The sequence below is a fragment of the Lepus europaeus genome, chromosome 18 (assembly GCF_033115175.1).
Source record: "Lepus europaeus isolate LE1 chromosome 18, mLepTim1.pri, whole genome shotgun sequence".
Lineage (NCBI taxonomy): Eukaryota > Metazoa > Chordata > Mammalia > Lagomorpha > Leporidae > Lepus > Lepus europaeus.
This window is the reverse complement of record NC_084844.1, coordinates 42,454,047-42,479,754: the sequence shown is the minus strand read 5'-3', so window position 1 is coordinate 42,479,754 and position 25,708 is coordinate 42,454,047. Positions and strand designations below refer to the sequence as shown.

General features: G+C 39.5%; 1 protein-coding gene across 2 annotated transcripts in view; it reads left to right on the top strand.

The window, feature by feature from the left end:
• The window catches only part of NF1 (neurofibromin 1), a 291,063-nt gene that overhangs the window by 107,636 nt on the left and 157,719 nt on the right, over positions 1-25,708 (top strand). For both annotated transcript variants that reach the window (XM_062175267.1, XM_062175266.1), the window contains exons 12-16: positions 5,563-5,694; positions 11,879-12,013; positions 17,113-17,226; positions 23,021-23,100; positions 25,292-25,415. In XM_062175267.1, coding sequence (XP_062031251.1) covers positions 5,563-5,694; positions 11,879-12,013; positions 17,113-17,226; positions 23,021-23,100; positions 25,292-25,415 — 585 coding nt within the window. The remainder of the gene's footprint in view (positions 1-5,562; positions 5,695-11,878; positions 12,014-17,112; positions 17,227-23,020; positions 23,101-25,291; positions 25,416-25,708) is intronic.

The following is a 25,708-nucleotide window of genomic DNA, read 5'->3' as shown; positions in this document are numbered from 1 at the left end:
ACAGGAAAAAGAAGGGGAGGAGGAAGGGCAGGAGGGAGAGAAAAAGAGAGAGGGAAAGAGAAGGATCTTCCATTGGCTGGTTCACTCCCCAAATGGCTGCAACAGCCAGATCTGGGTCAGGCAAAAGCCTAGAAGTGGCAACCCTGTCTCCCACGTGAGTGGCAGGGGACCCAAGTACTTGGACCAAAGTCTGCCGCCTTTCCAGGGGCATTAGCAGGTAGCTGGATGGAAGCAGAGAAGTCAAGACTTGGACTGGCGCTCCGACAGGGGATGCTGGCATTACATGCTGCAGTCTGTTCTGCTGTGTTACAACACCAGCTCCTCGGCTAGTGCTTTTTATAGTTCCACTGTGATCCATTGAGGGTTATCGTACTTAACATGTAAATTGGTCATCTTTGTTTTCCTTCCTTGCAAGGACTATAATCAGTAATAATCTAGTATATTTGCCCTGTTGATAATAAAATTCTATTTTAAGACTGTGTATTTCATGTATTAAAAATACCTTCCTCTCCTCAATTTCCTTGCATGCTTTGAATTAAAACCAACTGCCCATATTTTCTTTTATCCTTTCCTGCAGGAAAAAAATAACTATTGATAAAGCTATTGAATGACACATTTAGTTTTCCTCACTAAGGTGTCAGGAGCCTCTTAGGAGTGTAATTCTTTGTTGCACAGGACCTGCCCTGTGCACTGCAAGACATTTAGATCCGTTGGTCCTCATTTAAGCACCCTCTGTGCCACATTCCCCCAATCCCTCATCAGTATGAACAACTAAAAATGCTTTCAAGAATGATACCTCCCTTGATCATCACTGAGTTAAATTGTAGGTAGAGTTAACATTGAATACTCTTTGTTTTAAAAAAGGGAAATTTAATGAATCCATGTAGATAAAACATATTTATATTAAAAATATTTAAATTTAAATTTCTGTACTTTTGCCACTACAATGAACTCAGAATATTGTACCCTCAAGTTTATTTTCAAGGCCATTAAAAATGGGGAGAGGGGAGAGTCCCTTTTTCGGAAATAAAATAATATTTTTCCCTCTTTGGCTCATCATACTAAATATATTCCATTTATTAGGATGGATAGTTTTATATAAGTGCTTAAAATTTGTATTTAATAAAGCCAAGTATATGCTCTTTTGATGCTTTGTGGTTAGTTACTTTAATTGTGAAATATTTTTGTCTACAATTGAATATATAGAGCACTTTCAAGCATGGACTTGGCACTGCTGTAAGTGGCTGAGCTGCTCCTTTCTGGGTCTTCAGCATGCCCGGAGTGATCCTTCATGCATGCCTCAGTGTACTTGGTGATAGTGGTTGTGCATCCCTTCTGCTCTATGAGTACTGCATGTGTGAAGGTGGAGTGTGTCTGTATCAGAGGTCAAGTCATCTGGAAATCCTGTTTTTATAAAGGAAAACCTGCGTTGACTAATTTTTATTAAACATTAAGCACTAGGAACTTTGCCATAATAGTTTGAAAAGGAACATAAATGTTAGTCCTAAGTATCTTTTAAAATCATACTTTAAGGTAGTGACACTTTATTGTTATTGATTGCTTGGGAAATTGTGTGTTAGCTTCCTCCCCTTATTTTGGTTTGATGCTAATAGATGCTAAATCTGAAGTAGTTTCTGACCGAAGAGAAAAGGAGTTTTTATAAAACAAATGTGCAGATTTATAGAATTGACTATTATAGTCTTACTGAAGCCAATTACAATTATTGGGAAGGTGTTTCATGACTCAAAATCACATGAAATTTTTCTTACCTACTTCGACTCCTGATCTTAAATTCATTTGTAGTGTAAGATTTCTTTATCAGTGATTCTTGGTTCAATACACCCCATAAGTTCTCTTCCATGGTTCATTTACTAGTTCATATATTTTTTGTTTTTTAATTATCACATTCTCAAATAAGTTTTATTGATGTATTTTTGTGTTTTTAAGAGTTTATGTAGGATTAATGATGGTGTTTGGAGTTTTATTTTGCTTATGTGAAACACTTCATATTTGGTTCATCAATACTGTGTTTAGATTGAAAATATTCTTTCTTCCTAGGATATCTTTATTGGTTATTTGGACTTTATATTGCAAGTTTTTAGCAGTTTTTAAAATGACCCCCCCCTTTTAAATTATGGCATGTCATAAAAGATGAATTACAGCTCTAAGATTTGTGTTATATACTTAATCTTTATAGGCTTGCTTTAGGTTAAATGAGATATGTAGTTGGGAAACTAAAAATAATACATATGTGGACTTGCTGTCTTAGACTTTACCGGTAAATGCAGTAGGTACAATAGTACTTTATTTTTCCCTACAGGAGTTGATTTTCATTTATAGAGGGATTCTTCATACAGAGAATGAGATGATCTCTTTCTACCGAGAGATTGTAGTTAAAGGAGTTGGTTCTTAGGCATTTGAAAATTATTTAGTCTTTGGAGGAATTGCTACATAATTTGCTCAAATTCTACAAGTATTATCATTTGGCAGTAGATTTAGAATTTTCAAAGAATAAAAGAGGAAGTTACTTGGCTAGTTCAGAAAGGATACTTTCAGTAACTACTCAAAGTACTAAAAATTTTTTTTCTTTACCAATTATATGATGTCTTGGTTTTAATGCCTATTTATTCAAAAGTGTGTCTTTAAAATGAATGAATTAATATATTAGGAAAAACAAAAGTTGTGAAAGATCACTGAATCTTAAGGCTAAATTGTACTGCTACCACAGTGCGATTTCAACAGTTATCAAAAATGACTGTAATTTGGGTAAGATGTTACATGGGCTGCTTGGCTCTGAGTTTCCAACAAAATTTTATGGGATCTGTAGGGTGAGGAAGACCCTCCCCTCAGTGTACTTTGTGTTTATTCAGTAACTCCAGTTGTAAAATCTAGTAAAAGGTAGAAATCAACATGCATTGGTTGCTTTAGGCAAACCATGTGTTCAAACTGTCCAGAGTCTGAGGAATCCATTACATCACCAGACTAAAAATCAGTCTTTTAAAGGGACTAGCTTAAATGAAGTCAGAAGCGAAGGAAGGGCGTCAATACCATGCTATCTTTAGAAAACAAAAACAAAATGAAAAACAGCAAACAAAGGTACAAAGGTATTTTTTGCCCCACTGCTTTAGGGCTGCTTCCTGAGTGGAATGCTCAAATTGCATTATCATAAATTGGTTTTGTATTTTACTATCCAGTAATATCCAGTGAGTAGAGTTTGTAATTCACAAACTGTTTTGGTTAAGGCATTATAACTTGATGTTACTCAAAATATCCTGAGAAGTTTGAGCTAAGAAATGAAATATTGAGACTTCCGCTTTTTTTTTTTCTCTTCATGATTTATTTATTTGTTTGAAAGAGTTACAAGAATGAGGGACAGAGATCTTCCGTCTGTGTTTACTAACCAGATGGTCTCAACCTCCAATGCTGACCCAGGCTGAAGCCAGGAGATTCTTTCAGGTCTCCCACATGGGTGCAGAGACCCAAACACTTGGGCCATCCTCCACTGCTTTCCCAGGCATATTAATAAGGAGCTGGATTAGAAGTTAAGCAGCCAGGACTAGAACCGGCACCCATATCAGATGCCAGCATCACAGGTGGCGGCTTTACCTGCTATGCCACAATGCTTTCCCCCCTTTAAAAAAAAAAATGTATTGGGGCTGGTGCTGTGATGTAGCAGGTTAAGCTGCTATGTTGAGGGCATCTCATATGGATGCAGGTTCAAGTCCTGGCTTCTCTGCATCTGATCCAGCTCCTTGCTAATGTGCCTGGGAAAGCAGCAGAGGATGACCCAAGTTCTTGGGTCCCTGCATCCACATAGGAGACCTGGAAGAAACTCGTGGTTCCTGGCTTTGGCCTGGCCCAGCCTTGACTGTTGTAGCCATTTGGGGAATGAACCAGTGGATGGAAGATATTCTCATTCTCCCTCTCTCCCTCTCTCCCTCTCTCCTCTTTCTCCCCTTCTCTTCCCTCTCTCCCTCCCTCCCTCCTTCCCTCTCTCTCTCTCCCCTTCCCTCTCTTTCTTTCTCTTTCTGTAACTTTGACTTTCAAATAGATAATAAGTCTTTAAAAAACACATATTTATTATTTATTTAAGAGGCAGAGGTGTGGGGTAGGATGTAGGGGAAACAGTGTTCCCCTGTTGGTTGATTCACTCTCCAAATGCCCATAGTAGTTCTGGGCTGCGCAAGGCCCAAGAGCTGGGATCCAGGAATTCATTCCAGGCCTCCTGTGTGGGTTGCAGGGACCCAGCTGTTTGGCTAGTTATAAGCATAGTGGAAGATGGAACTGGGAGAGAAGCCCGGAGTCAGTCTCAGGCACTCCCATGATGTGAGTGACATAAACCAGCATCTTAAACACTAGGTCAAATGCCCACTCCCTTAACTTAGTTTTGAATAAGAAAGAACCTGGGAATAGGAAGCTATTAAATCCCCCTTATTTACTATTTGATATATAGTATTGTCCTGTCTTTCTTGTTAATAAGAGTATTATAAATTGGAAACCTGTATTTTAAGTCATCCCATTTCATGCATACTTTCCATATGTAATAAAAATTCATCCAGTTATTTCGATGTTAACTGATACATGAACTTGATAGTGATTTTCTTAATTGTCATTTTTAATATATTCATTTAAAAGTGAAGATACACTTTCAAATAAATCGGCACTAAAAACAACATCAAAGCTAAGGAGCTTAAGTGGACATAGAAAAGTAAGTACTTAATATAAACTTTTAAAAATATTTAGCTGGGATTAGTTTGTCTTTTCTATTTTTCATTTGAAAGAGGGACAGAGAGGGAAAGACAGAGGTAGATTTTCCATCCGGTGGTTCACTCCCCAGATGTCTGCTACCTGCCCTGGCTGAATTCAGGAACCTGGAACTGCGTCCTCCTTGGTGGCAAGGTCCCATGTACTGTTTTCCCAGGTGCATTAGTAGGGCGCTGCTTCACAAGCGAAGCTTTAACCCACTGTGCCACAATGCTGGCCCCAATTTGTCTTTGTGAAGATCATTTGTGTTCCATGTATTGTGCCATCATTGCATATCAATTTAAGATGATAGGTTACTAATAGCTTTATCTCATTTATGAATTTCATGTTGTAATTATCATTGTTGTTTGTAAGCATATAAATAGTGGTTTGCCACATTTTCCTTCATCATTGTGTTGAACCATTAATCTCTTTTGAAGCTTTCATAATAGTATTCTTATCTGGGAAAATATATACCGTATATGCATGTGTTTCTGAAATATTTAAAACATTAAAGAACAAGATTGTCTACAGAATTAGCTATCTAAAGACCTTGTTTTTCAAATTCATTAGCTTATCAGTGAGAAAAAACAACCTCATGCACATGCTTATCAAGTTTTCTCATGCTCATGATTATATTTTAAAATAAATGTATTAAAGACATAATTTGAAGACTTTGGAAATCATGGGATGTGTGTGCATGGTTTTAGAAACTTTATGATGCAGGGATGGATGAATCTTAAAATTATAGTGATAACCAGAGCATACAACTCAGATAATGTTGTATTTTTTTCCCCTCTATGGTCTGTTTTTCTCCAGTCTGCATTGGATTGGTGGCCTAAGATTGATGCTGTGTATTGCCACTCAGTTGAACTTCGAAATATGTTTGGTGAAACACTTCATAAAGCACTTCAGGGCTGCGGAGCACATCCAGCAATACGAATGGCACCAGTAAGAGAAATCGTGGGTTTTGAATCCCACCTTCTTTCTGTTGTACCTTTAGTGTCTTTGTCACACTACTGCCCCTCTGATTATTTTACAAAGTCAAATAAGTCCTTCCTTTGCCATAAATCTTGCGTTATGTTGTATGTTACACTGTTGTGAATACTAGTGTATAATGTTTGTTTTTCACTGTTTCATTCAATTATACTTGTTTCTCTTAAAGAAATTTTCTCAAGGAATGCTGTTAAAATCCTAATGAATATCACTTTTTTCCTTTTTTAAGCTTCTTTCTGGTATGAACTAAATATGAATTTTTCCTTATAAATCAAAATATTTGAACTTCTACCTTTTGGGGATGGGTAAAGTAAACTGACTCCTGGGCTGGAGTGAATGTTCCTGCTCATGCACATTTTCGCTCATTGGGTACTAAATATTACACTTAGCAAATATAATTTTAATTTACTAATTTAAAATAAAATAAAAATATATGTCAGTACTTATGCATTTAAAAATGATAGGACAGTCTGATCTTGAAGTTTGCATTTAAACTTAATAAAAACATACTGTTTCTATATTAGAAATTATTACCCTAAAAATGAAACTCAGTTAAACAGGTAATGCAGGATTGTCTAAGTCACTTCTTGATGTTTATATATTATGAGTGTTATACATGGTGACTCTTGACATTGGTGGTGCTTTGTCTTCTGCTTATTCTCTGTTCTCATTGCTTGCTGTCACTCAATAACCAGATGCCAGCCAGTCACTATTTGGCATGGCAGGTGGCTTCTGTATTTGTGTGACCCACTCTAACTGCTCAGAGAAGTCTTTGTGGTGTCTCTGACATTTCTGTGAATAGTGACCATCGTAGCCCCATCCTGTCACTTCAGATGAACATGTAGTATCTTTACCATTGGCTTTATCTGGTAAATTAACCATTTCATACATAAAACATCATTTAAACAGCTTCTTCCCTGGCATGCTTCTCTGTTTCGAAGTTCCCTTAGTCAATAAAGTACTTCTGTTTTGTGCAATTTTGATTTACTCTTATCTAATTGTCATTAATTGTTTTTAAGGATTGTTTATCTTAGATGATCAAAAAAAGATTTTTCTGTACCAGGGATTGTTTTGTCTTAAATAGATGATGGCAATGAAGTTTCATTAAATAACTTTAAAATACAAGGTTAGTTTTTAGTTGTTTTCTTGCAATGCCAAGGACTTAATTTTTTTTAAAGGTCAAAAATTTTCAATACAGATGTGAGTTAATTGGAAACAGACATAAATTACAGCTATTTAATGTTTTAAGTAGATTATTTTTTTAAAGTCTTAGCAAATCACTTGGAATAAATTATTTAAAAATATTGTGCGACTTATTCATTCCAAATATCTTCTGGAAAGGTGAAACTTCATTTGACTTTTAAAGTTTCCTCCTCTTCTGTTTTCTAGTTGTTATTTTCATCAGAGGAAAATAATTAGAAAATTTAATACAAAGTTTATTTTTAGAATAAGAAAATTTAGTATCTGGATGATCCTTAAAGTAAATCTCATTCTTCATAAACCTGATGAGTTAACAATCAGGCAACAAAGAATGGAAGTATTGGCTTTACACTAGTTCCTAGATGCAGTACTAATACCAAGGAAGCATGGTGAGCTAAACACAATTCTTACCCTCACAGGCATTCCAGGCAATAGTCTTTAGCTGCTTGAAACAACAACAACAACAATTACTAATACTACTAGTACTAGTACTACTACTACTACTACCTACTACTTCTTTTTCCTCTTCCTCTTCTTCCTTCTCCTTCTCTCCCTCTTCCCTCCTCCTCTCCCCTTCTCCTCCTCCCCCTCTTCTTCCTCCTCTTCTTCCCCCTCTTCTTCTCACTATTCTTCCTCCTCCCCCTTCTTCCTCCTTCCTCCTCCTTCCTCCCCCTCCTCCATTCCTCCTTCTCCCTCTCCTCCTCACTCTCCTCCTCCTCTCCTTCTTCTTCATTTATTTAAGAGATTGAGTTACAGACAGAGGGAGAAACAAAGAGAAAGGTCTTTCATCTGCTGGTTCACTCCCCCAAATGGTCGCAATGGCTGGAGCTGGGCCTTGGAAGCCAGGATCTTTTTCCAGGTCTCCCACATGGGTGCAGGGGCCCAAGCACTTGGGCCACCTTCCGCTGCTTTCTCAGACCATCAGCAGAGAATTGTCTCAGAAGTGGAGCAGCTAGGATCTGAACTGACACCCATATGGGATGCCGGTACCACAGGTGGAGGCTTAACCTGCTATACCACAGTACCAGCCCCTTAAAACTTCGAGTGAAGAACTCACTATAAGTGCTCATAAATCTGCACACACGGTGAATATATAATTAAGTGATGTAGAGATAACACCTTACTCCAGGATTCCATCTCAGCCTTGGCACTGTTGACATGTTGGACTAAGCTCTTTGCTGTGGGGAGCTGTTCTGGTACATTGTGGGGTGCTCAGAGCACCTCTGGCCTCTACCCACCAGATGCCAATAGCACCCCTTCCATTTTTGAAAACCCAAACATTTCTACACATTTTTCAGATGTACCCTGGAGAACACATTGCTCTTAGTTGAGAACCACTGTATTATAGGATGTGTTCACGTTTCAACTGGGGTATGATAATGGATGAAGCTATCAACCTCCTATGTTTGGATACCAATTTTCTGTTAGTATCATATAAGATTATATTATTGTCTCAGGTTGAACTTTGAGTCATTTCAGCTCTTTAGCTTTTTTCGTATGAATATCGAATGATAGCTTCAACTTCCTTTGCACTTTTGTAGTATTCTTTAACATTTGAAACATCTGTCTTTGTACTAATCATTTCCTATTTTAAACCTAAGATCTGTTTTTGTAAAATGAAAGCCTGCCAATGTTAGATGTATGGATCTTCACAGCTGTGTGTAATTGCTGAGCATTTTTTGTCTTAAATGAGTATCCTGGCTCAGCAAATGCCTCTTGCATGCCTAAAAATTGAGTCATAGGGTCTGTCTTTATAAGTGTTACAGGCCCTTCAGAGATACCTGAAGACTTTGGCTCATGAATTTCTTTCCAGACGTGGTTGCCCCCCATTTTTGGTCAGAGTACACATACCAGCCTGAGTTCCCACTGATATCTGCAATATGGAGGCTCAGTTTAAAAATTAATGAATGAATTATTTCCCCTTACATTTCTGATTAAGGAATTACAGTTCTTATTTAGTAAGTTTTTCCTGACTTTATATATATAATCACTTATGATCATTACATGAAAAGCTATTTGAATTATATAGATTTACTGGAATTTTTCAAGTCTTAAATTTCATTAGGTAGATGTGCTAGAAAAAATTTTATAGCTGATAATTGAGATTAAGAGATGACATAATTAAACTAATATTTATGTTTTTGGAAATGATTGCTAAGAGACCGTTCTTATATCTGCTAATTTTTTTTCAATTCTTACATTCCTGTATATAAGAACAGTTTGATAGTTACACTTAGTTACATTATAGTAAATAAATTTTCAATGAAGATTTCACCTTGACTTAAGGTATAACACCTTGACTTAGAAAAAATTATAATTTAGTGGGAGCAAACACTTGAAACAGAATTTATTAAATGCATTTGTCAGTTGCCTTGAGTGCTATTTTGTTGTTGTTGTTGTTTTTGTTTTTTTGACAGGCAGAGTGGATAGTGAGAGAGAGACAGAGAGAAAGGTCTTCCTTTTTGCCGTTGGTTCACCCTCCAATGGCCGCTGCGGCCGGTGCATCTCGCTGATCTGAAGCCAGGAGCCAGGTGCTTCTCCTGGTCTCTCATGTGGGTGCAGGGCCCAAACACTTGGGCCATCCTCCACTGCCTTCCCGGGCCATAGCAGAGAGCTGGCCTGGAAGAGGGGCAACCGGGATAGAACCCGGCGCCCCGACCGGGACTAGAACCCGGTGTGCCGGCACTGCAAGGTGGATGATTTGCCTGTTAAGCCACGGCGCCGGCCGAGTGTTATTAATATGACAGCAAACATATGTTGTGTTAGTTTGCTTCTTGAATGACATATATGAGCATAAATCTGTTCATTAAATAACTATTCTTTCCTTTGGAGAACCAAAAGCTTTCATTGTTCTTGTGTGTAATAGCAATGCAATGTGCACACTTGAATATTGAGGATAGTTACTGTGTGATACAGATATACATCTCCATATTTTATTTGTGAAAGACAGCCTGTAGGCTGGAGTTGTGGTACACTAGGTTAAGCTACCACCTCTGTTGCTGGTATCCCATTTGGGTACTGGTTCAAGTTCTGGCTGCTCCATTTCTGACTTAGCTCCCTGCTAATGTGCCTGGGAAAGGAGCAGAAGATGGCCCAAGTGCTTAGGCTACTGCCACCCATGTGGGATACCCAGATGGAATTCTAGGCACCTGGTTTTGGCCTATCCATCCCTGACTATTGGGAACGTCTTGGGAGTGACCAGTGGATGGAAGATCATTCTTTGTCTCCCTCTTTCTTTCTGTAACTCTGACTTTTTTTTTTTTTTTAAAGAGAATTATTTTATTTATTTAAAAGGCACAGTTGCGGAGAGAGAGGGAGGGAGAGACAGATAGATCTTCCATCTGATGGTGTACTCTTCAAATGTCCGCAATGGCTGGAGCTGGGCCAGGCCAAAGCTAGGAACCAGGAGCTTCTACCTGGTCTCCCACATGGGTACAGGGGCCCAACCACCTGGGCCATGCTCTGCTGTTTTTCCAGGTGCATCAGCAGAGAGCTGAACTGGAAGTGGAGCAGCCAGAATTCTAACTGGTGCCCATATGGGTTGCCTGCATTGCAGGCAGCAGGTTAGCCCACTATACCACAACTCCCTTCCCGGTAACTCTGTCTTTTAAATAAATAAATACATCCTGGGGGGTGGAAAAAAAAGAGCCTGTTTACTTGGAGATTTTCATATGGGTGATAGATGGTGCTTGGTGTGTTATTTTCATTTGTGGTATACTCATATGAAGGAATCCATGTCAAAATCAGATATTCTATGTCTTTTAAAGGAACAGAGGAAATATTTTATAAGAATAGAGAAAAAGGTGCTATTGGGTCCAGAATATACTTGTTGGAATTTTATTTGAATAACATCCATAATTGATTATGATAGTTTACCATAGTATCTTTGGTTGAAACACATTTTCTTTAATTTTTACTTATTTGAAAGGCAGAGACACACAGATTTTTCTATTTGCTGATTCCCCAAATGCCAGCAACAACCTGGGCTGGACGAGGTTGCATCTGGGAGCCAGAAACTCAATCTGGGCATCCGTGTAGGTGGCAGGGACCCAAGAGCCTCAGCTGCCTCCCACAGTGTGCACTAGCAGGAAGCTGGAGTCAGAAGCAGAGGCGGGACTCAGACGCAAGCATTCATATGGGCATATGGGATGTGGATGTCCCAAGTGGCTCTTACCCACTGTGCCAAAACGCCTGCCCTCCCAACATGTGCTCCGTGATTTAATCTTTCTCAAAGAGTTCTCTGTGTTTTATGAATGGTTTTTAGATAAAATGCATGCAGTCTGTCACTTTGAAGAGAGATGGAATGCCATCAAAAGCAAAATTACAGTTAATCTGTTAAACATGGAGGTAGTCTGTATGGCATATTTCATCAGTTCTCAGAAGCATACATTTTCACTCTTTCAATTTGGAGATGTGTCTTACTCATATCTTAAAATGATCATAGTTTCTCATTCCTTTGGGTCCATCAAATAATAGTACTTCTTACAATTAATAGGTTGTAGAATCTATGAAATATTTGCATATATGTGGGACTAAGTGTTTGTTAAGTGAGTTGCCCACTGTGTGGATTTGTGAAACTATAGATAAAATATTTTCCCTTGTGTTTCCTTGTGTGAAAAATTGTTTTTTGTGTTAGGAGCCAACCAGATATTAAGTTTTTATTATTTTAATGGATTTTCATTAAATATTATTAGATTGGTTATATAAGGATATGAATGGTACAGACATTTTTCATTCTTTTTTTAAACTTAATAGTATTAACTTTATGCTTCCTGTTGAGTGTTTCTACCAATACCACACATTTGGTGGTATAAAATATATCTGTTTATTTTTCAAAACTTTTTAATGATTCATTTCTCTTAAAAAGTTGAAAAACTGTTACCCTGAATATGATATCTGATTCTTATAAGGTGTTGCCATGTTCATATTTTGTTTTTAGAGTCTTACTTTTAAAGAAAAAGTAACAAGCCTTAAATTTAAAGAAAAACCTACAGACCTGGAGACAAGAAGCTATAAATATCTGCTCTTGTCTATGGTGAAACTGATTCATGCGGATCCAAAGCTCTTGCTTTGTGTAAGTATTTTTATACAATCCTTTGACATTATTTCACTAATTTACATTGGATTAATGGGAATGCTGAGATGTTAAAACAGTCATTAAGTAAAGAACACCTTTACTAATATCTTTCTGATCATATCTGAAACCTGAGATATCCCTAAGAAAAGTAACTTAGGGGTTGGCATTGTTGCATAGTAGGTAAAATTGCTGCCTGCGATACTGGCATCCCATATGGACACCGATTTGTGTCTGGGATCTGCTTCTCATCCAGCTTCCTGCTAGTGGCCTAGGAAAAGCAGTCGAAGATGGCCCAAGTGCTTAGTCCCCTGTGACCCATGTGGGAGACATGGATGAAGCTCCTGGCCTCAGCCTGTCCCAACACTGGTGGTTGCAGCCATCTAGGGAACCAACCAGCAGCAGGAATGTCTGTCTCTGTCTCTCCCTCTCTGTCTGTAACTTTTTTTTTTTTTTTTTTAAGATTTATTTACTTATTTGAAAGTCAGAGTTAAACAGAGAGAAGAGAGGCAGAGAGAGAGAGAGAGGTCTTCCATTCACTGGTTCACTCCCCAGTTGGCTGCAATGGCCGGAACTGCACCGATCCGAAGCCAGGAACCAGGAGCTTCTTCCAGGTCTCCCACGTGGGTACAGGGCCCTAAGCACTTTGGCCATCTACTGCTGCTTTCCCAGGCCACAGCAGAGAGCTGGATCGGAAGAGGAGCAGCTGGGACTAGAACCCGGCACCCATATGGGATGCCGATGCTTCAGGCCAGGGCTGAGCCACAGTGCCGGCCCCTGTCTATAACTCTTTCAAATGAATAAATAAGTCTTTAAGGAAAAGAAAAGAAAACTAACTTGTAAGAATCCTGATAGAATTAGGTCAGATTTCTGAAGCTTTCTTGCTACTTTCCTTGTCAGGAAACTGGTATACTTTGGTGAGAGCTTCTGCTGTCTCGCTGTGACCAGGCTGGGCATCCTGCAGGCATCACCCTGGGGTGGAGTGGAGCTCATGAAGCAACCATGAAGCAGTGCTTTCTGCCTCTGCTCTCCTGCTTTTCCTAATCCCCAGCTGGTGTTGCCACACACTTTAGCTTTTCTGTTGGCCTGCCTTCCTCTTCTCAGCCTCCTTTTATTGGTGGCTCTGCCTATAAATGCTGTATTTGGAGGAGAATAGCCTGCCCTTACTGCCTCACCTGGAGTTAGGTTCCTGAGCACATCACTGTGGTACACAGAGGAAATGAGGGCTGGTATAAATGCTCTAAGTGTGAGATAGTTGCATGGTGTGCGCCCTGGAGAAAGACTACCTCCTAGCTGTTCATTTTCTGTGCCTTGGTTTTCTCTTCTGAAATATGATGATTATAACCATTCCTACCTCAGAGAGGTTGTTAAGACTGAAGATAGCACATGTTAGCCTTTTAGGAATACTGTCTGATGCATAGTAAGTATCACCTATCACCTATTGTTACTATTCATAAGATAGAATTAACATTATTAATGCCCCAAATGTAGCAGTTCTATATTATAAAGTTCGTAGGATGGCATATTCAACCTTTGTTGAGTTTCTGCAGTCCATGGAGAGCAGCTTCTAAGTTTTCTTATTGCTTTGTTCAGTAACAGGATTTTTAAGTGGTAGAATGCTTTCCATTTTGGTGGCATGTTTTTAAATTACTATGATACAGAGTTTCATAGCTAGATGTGCATATTTTTAGGGGTTCTATGAATCTCATTTTTTTTTTTAAGTGTGTTAGTGATTTTTCTGGAGTGGAGAAAACAGGATTTCCAAAAGAATCAGTGACCTCAAAAGGCAGCTAGTGATATTTTGAACTTTATGAAAAGCCCACAGCAATCTGAGAGTTTAATAAAATAAATAGCTAGATCTTTGGTGTGGAAAACTTTCAGAAGACCTGTCAATGAGACTCAATTCTTTATGTAGCACAAGTTATTTCTGATGATATTTCATTATACATGTCACATAATATTAACATTACTTTTTTATCTATCTTTAATTCACGTTCAGAGAATGCACCAAAAGTCACTAATATCTTTTATGTTAAATATATTACCATTTGAAGGACAAGAATTTAAATAAAATTTACTGTTTTCCAAGGGTCATTTAAGTTGTTTTCTTTGCTGCCATCTAGTGGTTATGTAACTTTTCTTAAAGGAACAGTGAAAGATGCCTTATAAATATTTCATTATTTAATGTTTTACATACAAAAATTCTAAGTCTCAGTAAGTATGAGGGATGGTAGGAATAATTATTAAATGTTCTCAGTTATGGTATCTTTAATATCATCAGGTTTTGTTGCCTTCTCTATCTTTCATCTCAGTCCCAATCCATGTTGCACTCTATTTTTCAAGTTTTCTAATTGCTCAGCTTGTATCATTTATTTTTTAAAAAGATTTATTTATATACTTGGAAGGCAGAGTTAGAGAGAGGGAGAGACAGAGATCTTCCATTCTCTGGCTCACTCCTCAAAGGGCTACGACAACTAAGTCTGGGCCACTCTGAAGCCAGAAACAAGGAACTCCATCCTGGTTTCACACATGGGTGGCAAGGGCCCAAATACTCTGATCATTTTGTGCTGCCTTCCTAGGCACAATAGCAGGAAGCTGGATTACAAATGTAGCAGCTGTGATTGAAACTGGTATTCCAGTGTGGGATGCCAGTGCTGCAGGCAGTGACTTAACCAGCTGTGCTGTGACATGGACTCCCTTTTATTTAGTCATTACTTTATTTGTTTCAAAGGAAGAGAGAGGAACAGACAGAGATCTCCCATTTACTTGTTCACTCTCCGATCTGCTGAAATAATTGGAGCTGAGCCAATCTGAACCCAAGAGCCAAAAACTCAATCCAGTCTCGTGTGTGGGTGGTAATTACTGGAGCCATCATCTGCTGCCTTCCAGAGTGGGCATTAGCAAAAAGCTTTATTGGCAGCAGAGTCAGTACTTGAAACTAGACAGTGTGGTATGAGAGGTGGCTTTCCATCCAGTCTTAACTAGTAGCTCGCAGCATTTCTTACATTGCCCTAATCACAATGAGCTCTTTAAAAACCGTTTTTTGTTTTTGTTTTTGTTTTTCTTTTTCTTTTTTCTTTTTTTTTTTTTTGACAGGCAGAGTTAGTGTGAGAGAGAGAGAGACAGAGAGAAAGGTCTTCCTTCCGTTGGTTCACCCCCCAAATGGCCGCCAAGGCTGGCGTGTTGCGCCGATCTGAAGCTAGGAGCCAGGTGCTTCCTCCTGGTCTTCCATGCAGGTGCAGGGCCCAAGGACTTGGGCCATCCTCCACTGCCTTCCCAGGCCACAGCAGAGAGCTGGACTAGAAGAGAAGCAACCAGGACAGAACAGGTGCCCCAACCGGGACTAGAACCCAGGGTGCTGGCACTGCAGGTGGAGGATTAGCCAAATGAGCCATGGCGCTGGCCCAAAAACCAGGTGTTTTAAGGTCCACTGCCCAACTTAAAACTCTTTAGTTTAAATTGCTGTTAGGATAAAGACCAAACTCCACATAGACCCATAAGGTCATACAGTTGTTGCTGTGGGTTCGTTCTGAGAGGAGGAGCGCAGTGGGGGCAAGAGGCACAGAGTCACCCCACAGACCCTGGGAGTTGGGTGAAAGCAGGCCAGAGGCGAGCAGCCCACAGACTCATTTATTTCAGTTGGTACAGCAGCTTATATAGTTGAGGTAGCCAATCCAGTCAAGGGGTGGTTTATGCCCTAACCAATCACAGCCTGTTGCCAGGCAGGCTCCATTGCCAGGTGGGTTTCGAAGCCATTCCTAAGTAACTGATGCTCACTTGCCAGCAACGATCTTGTCATGGCCTTCTCATTCCACCAGATACAGCATCTTTTTGCCTACCACTTCTTCCACATCTAGCGTTGCATTTTTCTCTGGCTTACCAATTCTAGTCATGATGGCCTTTCTTTCAGTTCCTGACCATATTCCTTCATACCTGCCTTTCACGGGCTTTTCCCTCTGCCTAGAATCCCCTTCCCTCTCCTCTCAGTGTAGTAATTCCTGCATATCTTAAGGTATTATCACTGCTCCAAGAAAGCTTCACTGACTGGGCCGCATTCACAGGCTATCAGTGGCACATACTTCTACAGCTCTTATCTCCTATTAGATGTTAGACCTGTCTGATTATTCTATCTATGTTTGCTTTCTCCATGAGACTACTAATCCTGGAGGTCAGGGGATGCATTTTATTGTTGTTGTGTTTTTGGTGTTTACGAAATGTTACTGGGTTATGGATGACAATATAAATGTCAGAAAATAGGCTAATGATTTTGAATTACAGATATACTGAAGTTATGGCTTACTTAGTCATTCAAATGGGGAACAATCTGTGGTTAGGAAAGAAAAATAGGAACTGAAATTGCGTTAACCTCACTTAAATGAGTCAGGTATTGTTGAAATAAAAATAGATGCTTTCAAGTTAGGAGAAGCATGTTAAGTCTCAGTAGATCAGCATTAAAATTTATATATACTATTAATTTTCTTAGTACATGGTCTTTTTCTGCTGTGATAAGGACTAAAATCTGGGTCTCTGGGGAGGATTCTCACCCTCGCAGTGACACTAGCTGTATGGACTTGGGCAGGACTTCTGTATTGGACAAGAGAGCTATGTAGGATCATCATGCAGTCCTCATCTAACTTGTTTGTTCTTTGCCTTTGCTCACAATCATTTATATATTCAAAATTAAAAAATTCCAAACCAGAGGTATTATCCCCCATGTTACTGATACAATTTCTTAAACAAAAAGTTGGTATTTGGCGTTTGTGTTCTTTTAATTAAGATTTGCCCCTGAATATTCTTCATATTAATGAGCATATATAGATGTAGGTTAAGAGAATCCTTAATAAAAAAGTGTTGTTTTTTTAAAAAAATGCTTATTTTGATATAATTCAAATACCATCAAATTTGCTGTTTTGAAGTGTACAGTTCCGTGGGTTTTAGTGCATTTGCTAGGTTCTGTGGCCATCATCACTCTTAATTCTAGAGCATTTTCATCAGGCCTAAGAGAGCCTGTACTCCGGGGTAGCTGCACTCTGTTCTTTCCTCCTCCTAATCTCAGCCAGTTGGGTTTTTAAGTTGGAGTTTGCTTTTTTCCGTTTCAGAATCCAAGGAAACAGGGGCCTGAGACCCAAGGCAGTACGGCAGAACTAATTACAGGGCTAGTGCAACTGGTCCCTCAGTCACACATGCCAGAGATTGCTCAGGAAGCGATGGAGGTAAGGGGGAAAAACAGTTCTAGACTCAGGAAGGTAAGCCTCTAACAAAGTACATTACTCATGTTCCTTTGGTGTGTGGCTTCTGTGAGTACGATGTCATTTCTAAAAATGATGTGTTTGTATCTTCACATTGTTGTATCAAACTGCATGTAGAAAGAAGGGGGTTAGCTTTATATCCAAGTAGCTACAACATTATGTAAATTCTTAGGCTTAATAAGAAAGTTCAAAATCCTCTAATTGCAGTTGAATTTTTGAATGTATATTGACTTTAAATTTAGACATAATTCATATACTTTAAAAGTTTACCAGTTTGCTTTCTGTTTGAGAAAGAGCACCTCCATCTACTGGCCCGTTCTCTAAATGCCTGCAGTGGCTGTGCTAGAATCAGAACCTGGAACTAAGAACTCAGTCCAGGTCTCTCATGTGGATAGCAGGGACCCTATTACTTGAGCCATCATCACCTGCTACTTTCCAGGATCTGAATTGATAGAGACATTGGGAGTCTGAGCAGGGGATCAATCCCAGACATTTTTTTCTCTCTCCGATTTATTTATTTATTTGAAAGTCACAGTTACAGAGAGGCAGAGAGATCTTACATCTGCTGGTTCACTCCCGAAATGACCACAGTGGCTAGGGCTGGGCCAGGCCAAAACCAGGAACTAGGAGCTTCATCCAGGTCTCCCACATGGGTGCAGGGGCCTTAGGAGTTGGGCTGTCTTCCACTGCTTTTCTAGGTGTGTTAGCAGGGAGCTGAATTGGAAGTGGAGTAGCCAGAACTTGAACCAGCACCTCTATGGAATGTTGGCATCACAGATGGCAGCTTTACCCGCTATGCTACAATGCTGGCCCCAAATCCAGGCATTTTAATGTGAGATATAGGCATCTTAACCTCTAGGCTAAATGCTTGTCCCAAGTTCACCATTTCAAAGTATACATTTTAGTGGATTTTAATATATTCACACAGTTCTATAGTCATGACCACTTTTAATTCCAGAACATATTGTTATCCTACAAAGAAACTCCATCACTCCCCATTGTCCATTTCCCTTCCCTTTGGCAACCACTGGTCTATTTTCTGTCTGTATGTATTTGCTTAATTTAAACATTTTGTTTAAGTAGAATCATGCTATATGTGGCATTTTATGTCTGACTATTTTGACTTAATAATGTTTTCAAGATTCATCCATGAACCTTTATCTCTTTTCATTAGGTATTCATTATCAAATATAAAATATGGATATTGCATTGGCTGATGGATATTTGGGGTGGTTTCCACTTTTTGCCTATTCTGAATCATATCACTATGAACATCTCTTAGGGATGTATCTCTTAGGGATATACCTAGGAGTGGAATTGCTGGGTCATATGATAGCTGTTAAACTCTTGAGGAACTGCCAGTGTGACTGCACCATTTTATATTCCCAGTAGAAATGTATGATGATTCTTACATTTTTGTATCCTTGCCTATATTTTTTATTTTCTGTCATTTTTATTATAACCATCCTGCTGGGTGTAAATGAATCTGACTTTTAAAACAAACCTTTTTGGGGCCAGTGCTGTGGCATAGCAGGTGATGCTGCCGCCTGCAGTGCTGGCATCCCATATGGGCGCTGGTTTGTGTCCTGGCTGCTCCACTTCGATCCAGCTCTCTGCTGTGGCCTGGGAAAGTGTTGGAGGATGGCCCAAGTCCTTGGCCCCTGCACCTGGTGAGAAGCCTGGAAGAAGCTCCTGGCTTTGGATCGGCTCAGTTCTGGCTGTTGCAGCCAACTGGGGAGTGAACCAGTGGATGGAAGACCTTTCTCTCTGCCTCTCCTTCTCTTTCCGTGTAATTCTGACTTTCAAGTAAATAAATAAGTGTTTCAAAAAAATAGAAAAAAGAAATCTTTTTATATTACTTGATAAATGGTTTTAATTTAAATAAATTTTACTAAGCTATAACTTACATATGATAGATCATAGAGGATTTACAATATTTCTAATCATTATAGGAAATACTTGTGCATCTTTTTTCAATTAATAGCATTTTCCCCTGTGTCAGACAACCACTGATCTTATTTCTGTTGCTCTGGGCCAATTTTAGTCTAGAATTCCTATGAATGGAATCTCAGAAAATATATTTTTATTTGTCACACTTCTTTTACCGTTTTTTTCCTAAGATTTATATTATTAGGGCCAGCTCTATGGTGTAGCGGGTAAAGCCGCAGCCTCTAGTGCTGGCATCCCATATGGGTGCCAGTTCGAGTCCCAGCTGCTCCACTTCCGAACCAGTTCTCTGCTGTGGCCTGGGAAAGCAGTAGAAGATGGCCCAAGTCCTTGGGGCCCTGCACCTGCATGGGAGACCCAGAAGAAGTTCCTGACTCCTGGCTTTGGGTTGGTGCAGCTCCTGGTGTTGCAGCCAACTGGGGTGTGAACCAGTGGATGGAAGACCTTTCTCTCTCTGCCACTTGTCTCTCTCTGTGTAACTCTGACTTTCAAGTAAATAAATAAATAAATAAATATTTTTTATGATTTATTTGAAAATCAGAGTTACAGTGAGAGAGAGGGAAAGACAGAGAGAGGGGGCTCTTTCATCTGCTGGGTTACTCCCCAAATGGTGGCACTGGCCAGGGTGGGCCAGGTTGAGCCAGGAGCTAGGAGCTTCCTTTGGGTCTCCCATGTGTGTGTAGGGGCCCAAGGACTTGGGTCATCCTCTGCTCCTTTCCCAAGTGCCTTAGCAGGATCAGAAGTGGGGCAGCCAGGTCTCAAACCAGCACCCATATGGGATGCCAGCATTGCAAACAGCAACTTAACCTGCTATGCTACAATGCTGGCCCCTCATCAAGGTTTTTGAATTTTGTTCATGTTGTATTGTTTGTTCCTTCATTTTTTTGTTGTTGACAAGTGTACTAGGTTTTTATTACTATAATGAAATATTCATATCTGAGGTGGCTAACTTATACAGAGAAAAGCTTTATTTTGACTTACGTTTCTGGAAGGTTAAGTTCCAGATCAGATAACCCTGTTGGTTAGGTGTGAGGTGAGGGTGGTGAATGGCAATGGCAGAGTGAGTTTGGAGGAACGATCATGTAGCAAGACGGGAAGCAGAGAAAGACTGTGGGCCTTGCTCAGGCCCCACGACCACAACCTCCAATGAGAATGACTGGCATGCCCCCATGATCCAAGGCACCTCCCGTTAAGCCCTTCCCCCCAAATGCTATAATTGCATTACACATCTGTCCCCTTAGTACCATCAACTTACGACTGCATGAGTGCAGGAGCCAAATCATGTTCAAACCATAACGGTAAGAATCCCATTCAGGATTATACTGCAGTTCATTCACCTGTTGATGGGTAGGCACTTAGGTGAATATATCCATCACTGGGGAAAGTTAGTTTGTATTCATTTTTTTTTTTAAGATTTATTTATTTGTTTGAAAGAGTTACACAGAAAGAAGGAGAGGCAGAGAGAGAGGTCTTCCATCCACTGGTTCACTCCCCAGTTGGCCGCAACTGCCGAAGCCATGCTGATCTGAAGCCAGGAGCCAGGAGCTTCTTCCGGGTCTCCCACATGAGTGCAGGAGCTCGAGGACTTGGGCCATCTTCTACTGCTTTTGCAGGCCATAGCAGCAAATGGGATCAGAAGTGGAGCAGCCGGGTCTAGAAGTGGCGTTCATATGTTATGCCACCACTGCAGGTGGCGGCTTAACTCTCTAAGCCACAGAGCCGGCCCCAGTTTCTCTTTCTTTGTAGTCCCTCCCTCCACCATTCCTCCTTACCATGCTTACGCCTTGCCTTCTTTGGAACCTCTCATCTGCTTTCTGTTGCTAAAATTTAGTTTACGTTTTATATAAGTAGAATCATGAAGTATGTGTTCTTTTTGTCTTCTTTAACAAAACGTAATTAAAGCCATGTATGTTGCTGTATGTGTCAGTAGTTCATTCTGATTATTAAAATTTATTCCATTTTATGTTGTGTACTAGTCCTTTGTGTGGTAGTAGTACAATTTTATGCCTATTAACCTATTGATGGACATTGTGTTTACAGTTTGTGGCCATTACAAATAAGCTGCTAGGAACATTTATCTACAAATCTGTGGACATAGGCTTTTTTTAAAAATTTTTTTTTTTTGACAGGCAGAGTGGACAGTGAGAGAGAGACAGAGAGAAAGGTCTTCCTTTTCCGTTGGTTCACCCCTAATGGCCGCTGTGGCCGGTGCACCACGCTGATCCGAAGCCAGGAGCCAGATGTTCTCCTGGTCTCCTATGCGGGTGCAGGGCCCAAGGACTTAGGCCATCCTCCACTGCCTTCCTGGGCCACAGCAGAGAGCTGGACTGGAAGAGGAGCAACTGGGACAGACCCTGCACCCCAACTGGGACTAGAACCCAGGGTGCCGGCGCCTCAGGCAGAGGATTAGCCTATTGAGCCACGGCACCGGCCATGGACATAGGCTTTTGTTTCTCTTGGGTGAATACCTCGGAATAGAAAAATCTTACTGTGTATTATTTACAAGGGCTATAGATTAAAGCCTGTGGAAGTTAAATAGTGCAAGGATAGAAAAATATGCCATACAAATACTAACTCAAGAAGCCTGGTATAATATATAGATACAGAGATTAAAGCAAGAAGCCTTACTGGAGATGAAGAGGATATCTTACTACCAAGGGGCCCAGTCCATTCAGAAAATAAAACTCTAGATGAGTCTATTAAACTGAGCTTCAGAATAAATAAAACAATAACATATAAAGCTTAAAAATATATAAAAATATATTAAGTTGAAGGAGCTATATACAGATCCAGTTATAGTGTGATACTTGAGTATACCTTTCTCAGAATCGAATAGAATTTTAAAAATAAGGTAAGGAATAGAAGCTTTGGACAACATGATTACCAAGTTTGACCTATTTGACATGATAGCATCCTGCACTTGGGTACACATGGAACTTTGCTTTCAAGTACACATAGAACATTTGCTACAGCCTGAGCATGAAGCAAGATTCAGCAGTTACAAAGGGTTGAAATCATTCTTTTTTTGTTGATCACAGTGGAATTAAGGTAGAAATCAGTAACAAAAAGATTTATAAAATGTCAAGTAACAATACTATATTTTTATTCACACTCTGCTAGTTGGGCAGTGGTAATGCTATAACCACTGTTAGTTGTTCTGCTGGGGAGGGCATTGTGATGTAGCAGCTTAAGCTGCCACTTGGAACACCAGTATCCCATATTAGAGTGGCTGGGATCAGTTCATCACTTCACGCCTCTGCTTCTGGTTCAGCATGCTGCTGATGCACATTCTGGGAGGCAGCAGATAATGGCACAAATACTTGGGTCCCTGCCACCCTACTGGAAGTCCCGGATGGACCTCCTGGCTTCTAGTTCTTAACTGTCTTTTCTGTTACAAGAAAACTGTGGCAAGCAAGATAATGTCGCCTTTATTCTTTGCTGTGTGAGTTTATTTTGTAATGTATGTTAATTTTGGCAAGCACTCCTTATTGGGGATTAAGTTTTTGTTCTATAGAGTTTTAAAAAGTATTTCTCAAAATCACTTTGCTTCTTTCTTAATACAGATTTTATGCATATATGTTATTGAGAAGTCATCAGTCACTTTATGTGTACGTTCCATTTGGAGTAAGAATGCTTAGAATAAAGTGATGTTATTCTGTCTAGAGATTTGTGTTCAGTTTTTCTTTTTGGCATTTATTGTAGATTGAGGGTACCGTTAGATAGATCATTTTGTTAACATTTGTAAAAATACTGTTTACCAAAAACATTTTGAGTGACTGTTCTCTCTTTCTCTCTCTCCTTTTAAATTCAGGCTCTGCTGGTTCTTCATCAGTTAGATAGCATTGATTTGTGGAATCCCGATGCTCCTGTGGAAACTTTTTGGGAGATTAGGTATGTGTACTTTTATGTTTTAAAAATTTTATTTTCTGTCTTTAAATATTAGCTCTATGGCATTTAGTTCCTTGTAAACCTTTATTTATACCTCCAGAAGATTTATGAATTTATATTTTATTTGACTTGAAATTGTTAGACTTTCTCATTTTGACTCTAAGAACATTAGCAGAGCAATTTATGAAATAAATTTTCAAAAAGCATGTTAAATATGTTAAATTTTATCACCCATTCTTAAGTACTGTCATTTGGTATGTTCTAGTTCAATATCTATGTAGTTATAACTTTGTTTTTATTTTTAAAGATTTATTTATTTTATTTGAAAGGCAGAGAATTACAGAGAGGCAGAGGCAAAGAGAGAGAGACAGTGAGGTCTTCCATCCGCTGGTTCACTCCTTAAATGGCCACAATGGCCAGAGCTGGGCCAATCCAGAGACAGGAGCTTCTTCTGAGTCTTCCACATGGGTACCGGGGCCCAAGGACTTCTGCTGCTTTCCCAGGCCATAGCAGAGAGCTGGATCAGAAGTGGAGCAGCCGGGACTCAAACCGGCGCCTATATGGGATGCTGACACTGCAGATAGGAGCTTTACCCACTAACAGCGGCAGCCCCACAACTTTGTTTTTGATAGATTTTTAGACTTATAAGCCTAGATTGTTAAAGTCTTGTAATATTGTGCTCTTGGTTTTACACTTGATCTTAGCCAAAAGGCGGAGAAGTGATGCTGCTCTTTGTTTTTAAACTATTACCTTTCACAAATTTTTCTGTAATACCAGTGCTTTTGATGAATGAATTAATAATGGAAATCTGCTTAAAAGGCAAAAATAAGTGCAGCATTTTATATTCTGTTTTCTAGGTTATATAAATTACCTTTTTATGAGTGTAAGGACCCCACATAAGGAAAACATGAATTTGTAACCTAAAGTTTGTGCTATTATCATTGAAATGGGTGCCCCAAGTCACCTGGCAGTTGAATTAAACCCTGAACCTGGGCAGTGCTGTTTGATAATAATAACATAAATCACAGTGTACTTTAATGAATTCTGGTTACCACATTAAAAAATAAAAAGAGGGGCCAGTGTTGTGGTATAGTGAATTAAGCATCTCATATGAGTGCTGGTTTGAATTCTGGCTGCTCCACTTCCAATCCAGCTCCCTGCTAATGCACCTGGGAAAGCAGCAGAAAATGGTCCAAGTACGTGGGCCTCTGCACCCATGTGGGAGACCCAGATGAAGCTCCTCGCTACCGCCTGGCCCAATCCCAACTATTTCAGTGTTTGGGGAGTGAACCAGTGAATGGAGGACCTTTCTCTCTCCTCCCACTTCCTCTGTAACTCTGCCTTTCAAATAAGTAAAACTAAGAAGTCAAAATCAACACGTAAAATTAATTATAATAGTATTTTTTATTTAGCCCAGTATATGTATATACACTCACATACATCTAGAATGCAATTTAAACTCGTAATCAATATAAACATTATTTAGGGGATGCTTTGCGTTCTGTTTTCATGAAGTTCTCATAATTTGGTTTGTGTCATACTTTTGCAGCATATTTCAGTTTGTCTTACATGTATAGCACATCACATTTAACATACTCAGTAGCTAATGACTGGCTAGTGGCTACCATGGTAGGGAGTGCAGCTCTAGAGTAGGAATCAGCATACATGTCCTCTAAAGAGCCCAATGGTAAATATTTTAGGCTTTGTGAGTCATGTAGACTCTGGTGTACTATTCTGCTTTTGGAACACAAAAGTAGCTATGGACAGCATACAAATGAAAGGATGAGACTGTGTTTCCCTAAAACTTTACTTGCAAAAGGAAATGGGGGGACTGGGATTGGCCTGTAGATGTTGTTTGAGTCAGAGCACTGGACTATACACCACCTCCACCATGTGCGTGGTTTATCAGTTCTTCCTACCCCTGCAAGAATGGGATCTGTGGATGAAACGTGGATAGTCTGGGGAGTAGGGTTCTTATAAGTATTTGCTATTTACATATAACCTATAGACTTATTTCTTTTGGTTTATGGTACTATTAATGCTTTAATAACCATTTCTCTAAAGCAAACCCTACAAGAGAAAGTAAGCTTCTGTAAATGTACACTCATTGTGAGAGAATGCCATTCTTGGGTACTGTTATCTTATGAAGTTATTTATTGATGTTGCTAGTAATAGTGGAACTTTGTTACTGCAGCTCACAGATGCTTTTTTACATCTGCAAGAAATTAACTAGTCATCAGATGCTTAGTAGCACAGAAATTCTCAAGTGGTTACGGGAAATTCTGATCTGCAGGAATAAATTTCTTCTTAAAAATAAGGTAAGCAAAGTGATATTTGAAAAATGGGAGAAAATTTGGAATGCTTTGGGAGAAATGAAGGAAGTCTTTATTAGCCAAATTAGATTCTTCTGCAGCTCTTCCCTCCTATAAGGGACATAAGAAAATGCTTCAAAAGGCTTGGAAAAATTGAATTAAAAATAAGTTTATTTTTATTTTTATTTATTTTTGTAAAACAGAGTTACAGAGAGAGGTAGAGACAGAGAAAGAGGTCTTCCATCTGCTGGTTCACTCCCCAGATGGCCGCAACGGCCAGAGCTGAGCCGATCTGAAGC